We start from the raw sequence: 12354 nt of genomic DNA, 5'->3' as shown, positions 1-12354 counted from the left end.
AGGGAGAAAACGGTGAAATTTTCTTTGCCTTTTGATAATTTTGCTGCCATGATTCTAACACACACCTGCGCAGCTCCGTCGCACATTTTAGGGCTCAAGATGCGTTTAAAGGCGGCTCGGAAAAACACGTTGCGACATGTTAGCAACATTAAACAGTTAATGTTAGGATTAAAGAGTTTTAAAAAAGTGCGGGGGACAGAGGGCGCAGATGCGGGAAGTGCGGGATATACGTATACAAAACATCATAAGTATGTTTTGTTGAAACATGTATTATTGAACTGTAATGACGATTTTTTTTCCTAAAGTATCTTGAGATGACATGTGAATAAATAATCTTAGTTGAATTGAATTGAAAAGGCCAGAGCACAACAACAAAAGCTTAAATGGAAGTACAGTAATGCTAAAATGGAAATTATGGTAAAAGAGAAGTTATGATAAACTTGCTAGCTTAACTTCTGTAACTTAATAACACAACAACACAAGCCACAACTATACTAAAGTGGAAATTATGCTAGCATAACTTCCTTTCTGGCTTTTTGTTGTTGCGTTGTGACCGTTGCTGTTATGAATTTTGCACTTTGTTTACCCTTCTGGGCCACTGTACATATTATTTTTGTCAATATGATAAAATATAACTATTGGATGGTTTTAGTTTCTTTCCATGAATCCCCCAAAACCTTTGGAAAAAAGACAGAAACTGTTATCTTGCAAAAGATTATCCACCTTTCTATCAAAATCTGTTGATATAAGATCTAAACAAGAACATACCAGGATTTCTTTAAATTATTTGGATAATGGAGGAACCATTTTAAGCCACTCTCAAACTTATTTTAGAGAACTTTTTACCAGATGAGCCCCTAAATGTTTTGATAGCTAATTGTTGCTAAAGATTCAATGTTTGAATCTTCAAAGCAGTAAAATTTAAAATGAAAGTCCTCCAGTTATTGACTGGTATCCCTTACATATTACTTTAAAAAGGAAAGTGTGTGAAATGAAATATTTCCATGGCACCAGGATTTGTTACACCTCAAAATTATGCTCTTCTATAAGTTTTTCCTGCAAGATCAGGTTGATGTTGTAGCACGATAAATCCATGTTACTTTTGCTTTGGTGACAAATTTGTTTATCAAATTTACCAGAGCTAAATGCTACAGTGGATTGAGCTGCAAACACATTTTAATATTATGTAAAGTTGAAATATAGTAAGCCACATGTCTTCCCACATATTTGTGCTCAACTTGTTAGCACCTGTAAGCTAGCAGGTAGGTTGGATGTAATAATGCAGAGGTTTAAGCTAGTTAGCCTGCCAAGCTAAAACTGTAGAGCTAATTTGTCTTTTGACCTTTTATAAAGTCTTACTTTTTTGCCAATTACTCAAACACTTGTTTCACCAGTTGTTAGCATTCAGTTTGTTAGCAAACACAGCAAAAACACAAAATCTTTTGGCCTAGTTTCTAGTGCAAATAACTTGGTGCACTTGAAATAAGACTAACTTAAAAATAACTTTTCAGTAAGAAATATGAGCTTGTTTTAAATCAATAATTTATTAATATTGCTTAAAATCTACTTTTTTGTTATTAACAATGATTATTTCACTTTTAACAGGATATTTCTCCCAAGTTGTAAATCAAATAATCTGCCAATAGAACTAGTAATTTTTAATCAATATTAAGGAAATATTGACTTAAAATACAGTCATATATCTTGCTTAGAAGTTACATGTAAGCTAGTTTTCTCTTATTTCAAGTTTACTAAGAAATACTGGACCAAAAATACTGTAAAAATACAGTTTCAAGATCTTTATTGTTTCATTGTTGCTTTCAAATATAGTACATTGTTATTTGATAGTGGTATTGATCAATAGTACTCCAGGTGGCTGCTTTTTCACTATTTTTCATCAAAAATATTAATACTACAAAAGCAGCCTTAAAAAGCATTATGTAAAACGAAATACTTTTTAAAATGTGAATTAAATCGTTAGTCTTAGTAGTTTATTAGTGAATATATTTAAACAAAGCTGCAGGTTTTAGTGAATAATAATATGTAAAGACTGTAATATAATCACCAGATTTGTAGGTCACCATCTAGGTAGGTTCAGTTCCACCTCAAGTGTGCTTGTATGTACAGTCTCCTTATTTTATTGTGTCCTGGTTTTATACCGCCCATATTATATAGCAGCAAGAGAAAACGATAGTGACAAGTGTTACTGTTGGCACGCAATTAGCCATTGTTGGCATAATTTCATTGACAAGTTTTGTAATGAGGAAAACTTCAGCACATATTTGATATTTTCCCTCCATAATTAATTATTGTTTTATTCTAATTACAAAAGAATAAAACACAAGAGCACATAGATCTACCTCAAACCAAAATGGGTTAAAGAACAGGATTTCATTATTTTTTAAAGCATATAATCTTATTTTACTACTAGACTACTAGTTTTATACTCCTACGTGTCAAGCTAGCTTTAGCACCTAGCTGTGCTAACACTAGCATCACATGAAGCAAGACGTTTCAGCTTTTTACTTATTTTTTTCCCTCTTTTATGTTCCAATCTTAATCAATAGAGAGACCATATAGTTCCATGAGTCATTGTTTTAGTTTTAGTTAAATTTGTTTGAGTTTCTGCTTTTTTAACGAGCTGTAGCAAGTTATGCTAACGATAACATATAAAGAGGAACAAGCAGGGAGAACTCATACTGGGTGAGTAAAAATGTTATGCATGGTAACTTTCAAAATAAAAATAAAAACTCAGAGTCTAATCTTATTTTACTCAGTGTTACCTCCAGGCTGAAGATATTTCTCCGTACGTCCCTCCGTAGACACACCCTGTGCCACTCCATTGGGGACATCTTGAACGGAAACTGGTGCTGTACTTGCAGTAACCATCCATAAATTGCTTTGTCGTCCCCTTCAAGAGCTAAATTGGGGTTTGGTGTCCGGACTGAGCTGTAAGAAAAGGCCACCCAGGGTCCAGGGACAACCACGCGAATATTCACACATACAGTCATCTGGGAAAGGCTTGGGATGGAGATCCTGTCCCGAAGGGCCCAGTGGTCTTCACAGCCATTTACTACTGCCTTAATGTCTCCGAGGAAATATCCGTCCACTAAAAAAAGACAGAATTAATGCAAAATTAAGGATTTTAATAGACATGGTTAGTGTTAGCGATAATATAAAGTGCTAAAATAAAGGATTGGGGTTAGAGCTGGGCTAATCGTAGCTACTAAAGTTATTGTCCAAGCTTGTAAAAATAGAAAAGCCCTCGGGATTTAAGCTTTATATGTCTAGTTAAAGTGGGCTAACTGTTAGCTTTCTTAGCTAAAAGGCGTAATAACATGCTTGTTTCACTTTTTCTCTGCTCTCAACCCACCTTGCAAAAACATAAATGGCATTACTTATTAGTTACTCCATAGCTACCAAACTTTCTAGCCTCTAATCACAAAAAAAAATTATATGAGCCATTTTGTGGAGCATGCAAGCATTTTTATGGAGTCAGTCATAACATGCTGGTGAAAGCATTCATGCTAATGCTAGCCTGATCACTAAAATAAGCATTTCAGCTAATTCTTCCAATAATAGCCATGTTTATAATACTGAATGGAGTAAGTCAATATTGGTCAACATGATAGTGATACTCCACATGCTACATTTTAGCTAACCTTAGTATTGTTGCTAATTTTCAGCATCACAACACCTAAATTGTTTCTGACTGATGTGTACACTTTGGGACTTCAGAAATTGAAAATGTTTTGGCCAGAATATTGGGGTAAAGAACTGATGCATGTCTCCAGCAGACATCATCCAGATGGATGTCTGGATGATGACCCAGACATCATCCAGACATCTGGGACATCATCAGATGTCAAAATGGGCCTTCCAATAACCCTAAGCAATGCTAAAGTGGTTACCAAGTGGCTAAAGGGCAACAAAATCAATGTTTGGCCATCACAAAGTCCAGATCTCAGAGAATTTGTGGGTAGATCTGAAAAGGTGTTTGTGTGAGCGGCTTGGCCTACAAATCTAACCCAGTTCCTCCAGTTCTGTCAGGAGAAATGGGCCAAAATTCCTGCCAACTATTGTGTGAAGCTTATGGAACGAAACCCAAAACATTTGACCCAAACAGTTTAAAGGCATTGCCACCAAATGCCAAGAAAAATTTGGAGACGTAAATAAATAAATCCCTGATACATTCCTGCTCCCAGTATTGTGGCATTTAGCCAATAGAAATAATGTTGGTAATTCTAACTGGGCGTTTTCTCTGATTGAACTTCAGATTGTGCGTAAAAAGCTGTCTTTGTTTTTATTTTTATTAAATTCCTGGTCATATGAGCCACAGCTAGAAAGCTACTTTTCCTACTGAGTTCAGGTTGAATAAGGGATTTGCCCATGGGAGCTATCTATGCAAACACGGCTGCGCACCACTAGAAAAATTGAGTGATGCCAAAATTTAAAAGGAAGAACACATCCAGTATATCCAGTGTCATCCCCCACATTTAGAACACAGTAACTCTTTATTTTTTTTCTCAATAGGTAAATGTTCATGTCAATTCAAATTAATAACGCTGAATTAACAATTGTCAATGGGTGCATTGATGAATGGACGCTGTTTTGTGTCCATGGCAACAAAAAACCCTGCCAGACAATAATGAGGGATAAGTTCCTAGTTCACACTCAGATCTGTTTTTCTGTGAAATCGGATTGTTTTTGCGTAGTTCTAAAACAATCGGTAAAACAATATTTGCGATGTGTATGTGATTTCCTGTGTGAACTTCGGGCTACCTTAAAATGTCCCGCATGCGCAGTAAAGGGCGCAATGACGTCACACATACGGCGCGAATGTTTTGCCAACCGCCATAGAAGAAGAAGAAGAAGAAGAAGAAGAAGAAGAAGAAGTAGAAGAAGAAGAAGAAGAAGTGCTCAGTGACTGCGGAAGTAAAGGTGGATGCTAATGGTGGAGCTTAGCTTATGATTTTAAAGTTGTGGTCCGACCGGAACCAGCACATTAACAGCTCAGTCCTCATTATCGTCCGCCATGTTTGTTGTTTTTCTTCCCGCTTGAGCGGATCAGAACCAGAACAGTGACGTTTGTCGAGTATCAATGACGTTTAGGTCGGATGAATGCGGTCAGAGCCGCACAGATTCAAATCGCATAAAAGATCAGATTCGTATCGGATTTATAACCTCAAATCTAAGTTGTCTGGGTCGGAATCGAAAGAATCCGATACAAGTTGTTCAGACTGTCATAAAAAGATTCGATACGGGGAAAAACCGGATTTGGATCACTAAAGGCTGCACTGGGCATAGCCTTACTTGCCTTAGAACACCAAGCAAGCTTTATTTTGTCAGTTGCTACACAAATAAAAGTGCTTTACATAGATCAGGAGAACTTTCTGCGGAAGAGACAGATTTCCATAATATTGTAAACATTCCTATATGCAAATATAAATGCAATACGTTGGGTTTTCAGGTTAAACTTTTTTCCCAGGTGTTTTATTAATTGTACATAAACTTTTGCTCACCTGTGGGTGAAGCGGCTGCTGCCAGGAAAAAGAAGATGACTGGATGGAAACAAAGCCGCCTTCTCCATGTTGCTTCAAAGAAAAGGCCAAACATCCTCCTGGAAACATTACAACATAATATTTCCAACTCTTTACATTTCTTCCCTCCTTTAACTCTCAGTTATGTAATCAATTCAAATCAATGGTCACGTTTTTTTGTTTTTGCATAGCTGGAACTGTTGCTCAGCAGCTTCCTCTTTTTAAGCTCTTCCTCCATTGTAATTGGTGTTTCTATAAATGGTCAGAGCTGTGGGAAGCCTTTTTCACAGCTTGAAAGATGAAACGCTTGAATATTATCCGCGCTTTTGTGTGAATGAGGTTCTTGACTTGAGGGCCGGGGAGGGGAGGACGCCGGGGAGTTGGGTTACATCTCATGATATTCACACCTTTCAAAGACAACTTGTTTCCAGTACAGTTAGGCTGCTACGCATCTCAGTTCACACTTTTATGCGATGCTTTTATGTGGATTCTGGGTATTCAAAATGTTTAACTATGTTTGTTCTAATGTGGAAATGAAATATGGCAGACACAGTGACTTGAAAAAGTAACAACACTCCTTTATTATTACATTTCTAAGCTCCAAAAACCTTTTTCCCCCCTTGGTTGTTTTTTTGGACGCAATTCCAACTTGATTGTTTATTTCTAGAAAAAATATAAACAAAACAAAAACTAGATATTTCTTACAGCTTAGATGAAAAATAAGTTATCTAAATCTGATCTTACAAGTTCAGGAAGTGATCAAAAAGCCATTTTATCAAAACCTTCTGTGGTTACACCGGATTTTTGACAAGCATAAAACGTTTCCACCATGTTCGCCTTTGTGTTCTTAATTTAATAAATTAACATGAAGATTTAAAAGTTAACAAAGTAATACCAACAATTGTAATTACCAAAAAAAATTCACCGATTTTTGTATATTTTATCTGTACAAATAAAACTAAATTGATACGTTATTTAAATTACATTCTGTCACATTAAAACCAAAAAATGTTTATCTGGATTTTAAGGGATGAACCAAAAATAAAAAACTAATGCCTTTTTGTAATTAATATGATTAACAGTTTTCCACATTCATTTACAAATAAAAATCTAAATTGCACAAACTTTTGATTATTTAGATGACCTCTCAGCAATAAAAAAGTTAATTTATTATCACCAGAAATTTGTGTTGTTGTCCTTTCTTTTCATAATCGAAAACTACTTTGTATTTGTATTTTACACAAATCCAAATTAAACAACAGTAGAGTAAAAGTTTCGATTTTTATGCTGGAGTAAAAGTACTTTAATTAAGATATAAACTATTTAGATCATATTAACACCCTGAGCAAACAGAACATGCTAACTAGCATGCTAACACAGCTAATTGTTGTGATTTGAAGACAAGAGATGTTTTAGAAAACAACTTGTCAACTCTTTAGGGGTTTTTTGAAGAATTAAAACGTTTGCCAAAATAATTATTGTATTCTCTATAAAAACACATAAAGAACCAAATTTATAATGAGTGTCTGGTGATAAATTATTTCTGACTCTGATTTACTTGAACTCAAAGGTTTTTAATGATTATATTAAAACAGAAGCTGGGATCTTGCCATAACATTGGAAAATGAAGAGCATTTTAGGGAACAAATCTTTAAAATGTTTATTTTCTTTTAGACCCACGTCTGTTTTTGTGTTGCGCAGAACGTAGCTGCCTGATATGTAAACACAGGATTCAATGCAGTTCAAAATGTTCAATATTATAAAATCGATTAAATTTTGGGAATTAAACTTTTGCACTTTGTGAGTGAATTTTCATCAGTGCAGACAGAGCACCTGCATGGAATAATATGACATAAAGTAACTTTAAAGTAACTTTGCATTCATTATTACCAAATAATTAAAAGTTGACTTAGCATTAAAAGTGTCATTATTGACCAAATAAGGCAAAATTTACACTTTTAATGGACTTTTAATTCAAAATTTTAAAGGAACTTTGCATTAAAAATGTCATTATTTAATGAATGACAGTTCATAACAGTGTTATGTCAGTCTTAACCCTTCAAATAAAGTGTCACCAAATACTTTACATCTGCTTCTATAGATTTAGTGAATTATCACCAGTGCAGACAGAGCACCTGCATAGAATAATATGACATAAAGTAACTATTATTGCACCATTAGAGTAAAATACTTTAAATTTGTTTCCATAGATTTTCTTTAGATATCTGTATTCTGAATGTATGTTTATTCAGGACTCAGTACTAAATGAGCTTCTTGTTTGGGGCAAAAAGGCATCAAGAAAAAATAATTATTTAAATCGTGCAACTCGTCTAGGATCTCATTTGGACCAATTTTCTCACCCACTTTAGGTTCTATGGGTTCTATATCTATGATACAGTTCATCAAGTACAAAACTAATAGGGAATTAATTACCTTTCATTTCAGTTCAAAGTCAAAGTTAAAGTTATTTTCATGGCTGAACACCAATAAGTCCAGATTATTTAGTCTCCTCACATCATGAGGTCGGCAGCAGTGATTTACATTCTGCACAAAGTTTGGTGCAGATGGAAAGATGTGTCACATTTTAGAAGATTTTTATAATTCCTACCACTAAGTCTTGACATTTCTTAACATTTTGAATTGTTGAAAGGCTAATCTAAACATATATGCGAAAAAATATTCAGTATAAAGTTTGTTGGCTGGATTTTAGAGACTTGAAGGATATTTTTGGTTTTGTAACGCCGTCCTGTATTGTGTTTAAATTAAATCTCCGCACATCAGATAAATTTTATTCTCTTTTGATCAAAATCTCCCCGCATACACAGAGATTTACTTTCTTTATGCTTTAATGTCACAGCTAAATATTAGAAAGATATTTAAGATAACCTGCCCTGAAAAACATATTTTATCAAATATTTCCGTCTATTTTCTAGTGCAAAGACAAAACTAACTTATAAGTAACTTTTCAGCAGGATATATGAGCTTCATTAAGTCAATAATTCATTAATATTAATGAAAAAGTGTTTTACTGGCAGATTATTTCACTTATAAATATTGTTATACTCCTATTTTTTCATTAATATTAAGGAATTACTGACTCCTATATGTTGCTATAAAGTTACTTTTGTCTTATTTCAAGTGTACAAATAAACTAAAAATACCTGGTAAGATTTTATGTTTTTGCAGTGTAATGCTTTGAGATTATCTTATGTTGACAACATAAAATAATCTGTTCCTTTTCTACTTTCCCCTAAATTTCTCACCTACATATGAAAAAGTTTTGAAGTTTTACAAACTTCTTACCTCATGGTGTTTGTCTGGTTGTCTATGAGTTAACCTTTGAACCCTACGGAGGAGGACTTGATATCTTCTCTCCGGTTCGCACACGTCTCTCCATCTTCCCCGTCTTCACCCGTCTGCGATGAATCCAAGTTTCACACGCTCCACGTTTCTCCTGAGTTTCTCTGTCCAGGATCCACCTGCGTCTGAGCGGCGATGTGGTTCAGCAGGCGGGAGGCTCGTTTGAGAGAGAGCTGCGTTCAGGAAATCAGAAATCCTGAAATGCAAAATCCGCCTGCAGGCCACTGGGGGCGAAATAATGAAACACACCCTGAGAGGGAGGAGAAAGAGAGGAGGAGGACAACACGTCTGTCTGTCTGTCTGTCCTGCAAAAACTAAATATTGTCTCGTTTTTCTTCTTTCGAGAGCAAATATCTACATACACTTGAAATATAAGACAAAACTAAGATATAGATTACACAGATTATTTTAAGTAGGTGATCCTTTAATATTGATGAAAAAGTCTTAGTTCCACTGGTAGATTATTTCATGTACAACAAGATATTTTTCCCATATTAAAAGTGAAATGATCTGCCAGTAAAATTACAACTTTTTATTGATATTAAGGAATTACTGACTTAAAACAAGCTGCTGTATCTTGCTGAAAAATTACTTGTTAGTTTTGTCTACTAGAAACAAAACAAAAATACTTTGTAAGATTTTGTATTTTTAATTATTTACCTTTAAAACAAAAATACAAAATCCTACTCAATATTTTAGTCCAGTTTCTGGTGCAAATATATTATTATACTTGAAATATTAGACAAAACTAACAAGTTATTTTTTTTAGCAAAATATAGCAGGTTGATCAAACTATGATGAAAAATTACTTGTAAATTTAATTTATTACAAGACATTTTTCCTGTATTAAAAGTCAAACAATTTGCCAGTAAAACCAGAACGTTTTAATCTATTTTAAGGAACTAGTGAGTTAAAACAAGCTCCTGCATCTTGGTGAAAAGTAATTTATTTTCTTATTTTTAGTGTACTAAATTATTTGCAGTAGAAACTAAACAGAAATGCTTGATAAGATTTAGATTTTTTCTTTCTTTCTGTATGGCTGGAAGGTAACAGCTGGTAGTACAGGATGCAGGGTCAGGCCCTTCCTTCACAGGGTGTTAGCCTCTCGGCGTTGTCTCAGTGTGTGTGTGTGTGTGTGTGTGTGTGTGTGTGTGTGTGTGTGCGTTTGTTTGTAATACCTTGTGGGGACGATTTTCCTGACATATACTACGTTGTGGGGACCAATTGCTCCTCGTGGGGACCGGAGCCTGGTCCCCACGAGGGGAAACCCTGTTTTTGGGTCAGGGGTCAGAGTTAGGGCTAAGGTATGAATTGAGTTTTGGTTGGTTAGGGTTAGGTATGTGATGGTTAGGGTTAGGAAAAGGGTAAAGGTCAGGTTTAGGCTGTAGAAATGAATGGAAGTCAATGGAAAGTCCCCACAAAGATAGCAACGCAAACATGCGTGTGTGTGCGTGTGTGTGTGTGTGTCGGGATGTTTGTATAAGCTACAGAATCAGTTGGAAAGAAAAAAAAGGCAGAAAAATTCCCCATGTTGTCAAGAATGAAATGAGGGAATTCAAGTTGAGGAACCAGTCAAACCATCGTCTCCTTGGCAGGAATCAGACATGAAGTGAATCAAACAGTCAGTAGCAGCAGAGTGAAGCGCTTTTAAACAGTAAAACATTTTAAAACATCACGCTGCACCCTCGCTTGCCTGAGGCGGGCGTGTGTTTGCGAAACCACGAGGGTTCGTGCTGTTCTTGACTTTGTCCACAAGAGGGCAGTGTTGGAAGCGGTATTTTTCCCGCTGCATATCAGGTGTCAGGCTTTGTTTTTGTTTTTTTATGGGGGGAAACGAGGCTGTGTCGGATCAGTGGAGCGCAGCTGAACTGCAGAGTTGCTGCTCCACATTCAGTGACTCAGCACTTTTACCCTCTGTCGGTTCAACACGCATAAATATTTCCAGTTTCTTTCTCCTGTGACTCCTTAAAGCAGGGGTGTCAAACTCAGTTCCGTTTTGGGCCAAATTAAGATCATAAATGCTTTTAAAGTGCCAGGATGTATTGATAAAATCTGTTCACAAACTGTTAAAATATCAGCGAATTCTTAAAATTAAATAATATTATTGAGCATCTTTTTTTGCAATAAAAATCAAAGTGTTTGTGGAACTAATTTGGAAATATTTGCAATATTTCCCCTTGTTTATGACGGTAAATGGAACTGTTATTTTTTTGCTGTATAGATCATGGACCACAATCTGACATCAATTAAAGCTAAAGCAGCTGTTTAATACAAGTAATAAAGGTTTTGACAATATTTAAGAAAAATCTGCATTAAACTGCCAATTATAACCACAAAAATGTTTGGGGGATTTCTTGATTTTGTGTGAATTTCCTCAATAGTTCTCAAGAAACTGGAGGGACAGATAAAAATGGCATTGATTTGATTGAAAACATAATATTTAAGCACACTTAGTGGAAGTCAGTGTTTCAGCTGGTTTGTAGTTTTCTGTTAGTTTATCCCAGATTTGTGGTACTTCTGGTTTTAACTGAATATCTTTTGATAGACCACATTGATAATTTGAGGAAAGTTGCTCATCCTGCATCCACCATGTTTGATTGATTCATTTTTTTTCTTAAATTATCCCTGTGCACCAGATCTAACATGACATACCTTCGAAAACATTCTACTTTTGCCTCGGATATTAAAATATTTCCAAAGACGTTGCAGATAATCCAGAGGTTTTTGGAAAATCTGAGATGTTTAGCACATAAACTCTCTTTTGTGCCCAAACGCTTCATTGCTCAGTGACATTTTTATCATAAAGTTTACTGGCAGAGCTCCTGGGTGGGAAGGTTGTGGGTTTTTCTTTGACGGCTGTGGCGCCTACTAAGAGCCTGAACAACGGTTTCATTCAAGAACACGCCAAAGAGACGAATGTATTAACAATAGCTTGAACTCCCACGTGCACACCTTCATCTTCAGCTGCAAGGATTAACTGTTAGAGCTCGAACTCGGCTTTCACCTGCAGACAAAACACAGAGATGGAAAGAAATCAGAGCTTTCATTCACTGTTTAGAAAATAAAACACAAGAATGACGTTAAAATATGCTTAAATGTCAGGTATGTACCAGGTAACCTGCCAATTTAAATAAATTATTCTAATTCTGTCAGGATTCTTTCAGGAATCTGTTAATGGCTTTCAAAAATGTGATTAAAGGCCAACATGCAAAAGAACAAATAAAATGCAGACAAAAAGAGCACAGCAAAAAAAAATATCCGCATTACTAAAAGATTCCTAAAATAAAACCATTTTCTTTCCAAAAGTGATTTGAGAAAATAAATAACTGAAATAAAAAATAACCAAAATAACCAAAATAATTTTGCAATCTTATTAAGTGGACCCATTAATATCGCAAAGATGATTGGTCCAGGTACTGAGCCTTGTGGTACTCCATAAGGTGACCATATTTTA

At 35.3% G+C, this 12354-nt stretch overlaps 1 protein-coding gene across 1 annotated transcript in view; it reads right to left on the bottom strand.

Annotated features, from left to right (window-relative positions):
- adgrg2a (adhesion G protein-coupled receptor G2a) overlaps positions 1–9087 on the bottom strand; it is a 34269-nt gene extending 25182 nt beyond the window's left edge. The window contains exons 1-3 of the mRNA XM_088001233.1: positions 8844–9087; positions 5523–5620; positions 2784–3109 (exon numbers count right to left, since the gene is read on the bottom strand). Of these exons, the coding sequence (XP_087857359.1) occupies positions 2784–3109; positions 5523–5620; positions 8844–8848 (429 nt within the window). The 5' untranslated portion in view covers positions 8849–9087. The remainder of the gene's footprint in view (positions 1–2783; positions 3110–5522; positions 5621–8843) is intronic.
- Between the last annotated feature and the right edge of the window lie 3267 nt (positions 9088–12354).

Source organism: Poecilia mexicana, unplaced genomic scaffold, assembly GCF_051168715.1.
Source record: "Poecilia mexicana isolate PSO_F unplaced genomic scaffold, ASM5116871v1 scaffold_20, whole genome shotgun sequence".
Lineage (NCBI taxonomy): Eukaryota > Metazoa > Chordata > Actinopteri > Cyprinodontiformes > Poeciliidae > Poecilia > Poecilia mexicana.
Note: the sequence above shows the minus strand (reverse complement) of the source record. Positions and strands in the feature narration are given on the sequence as shown.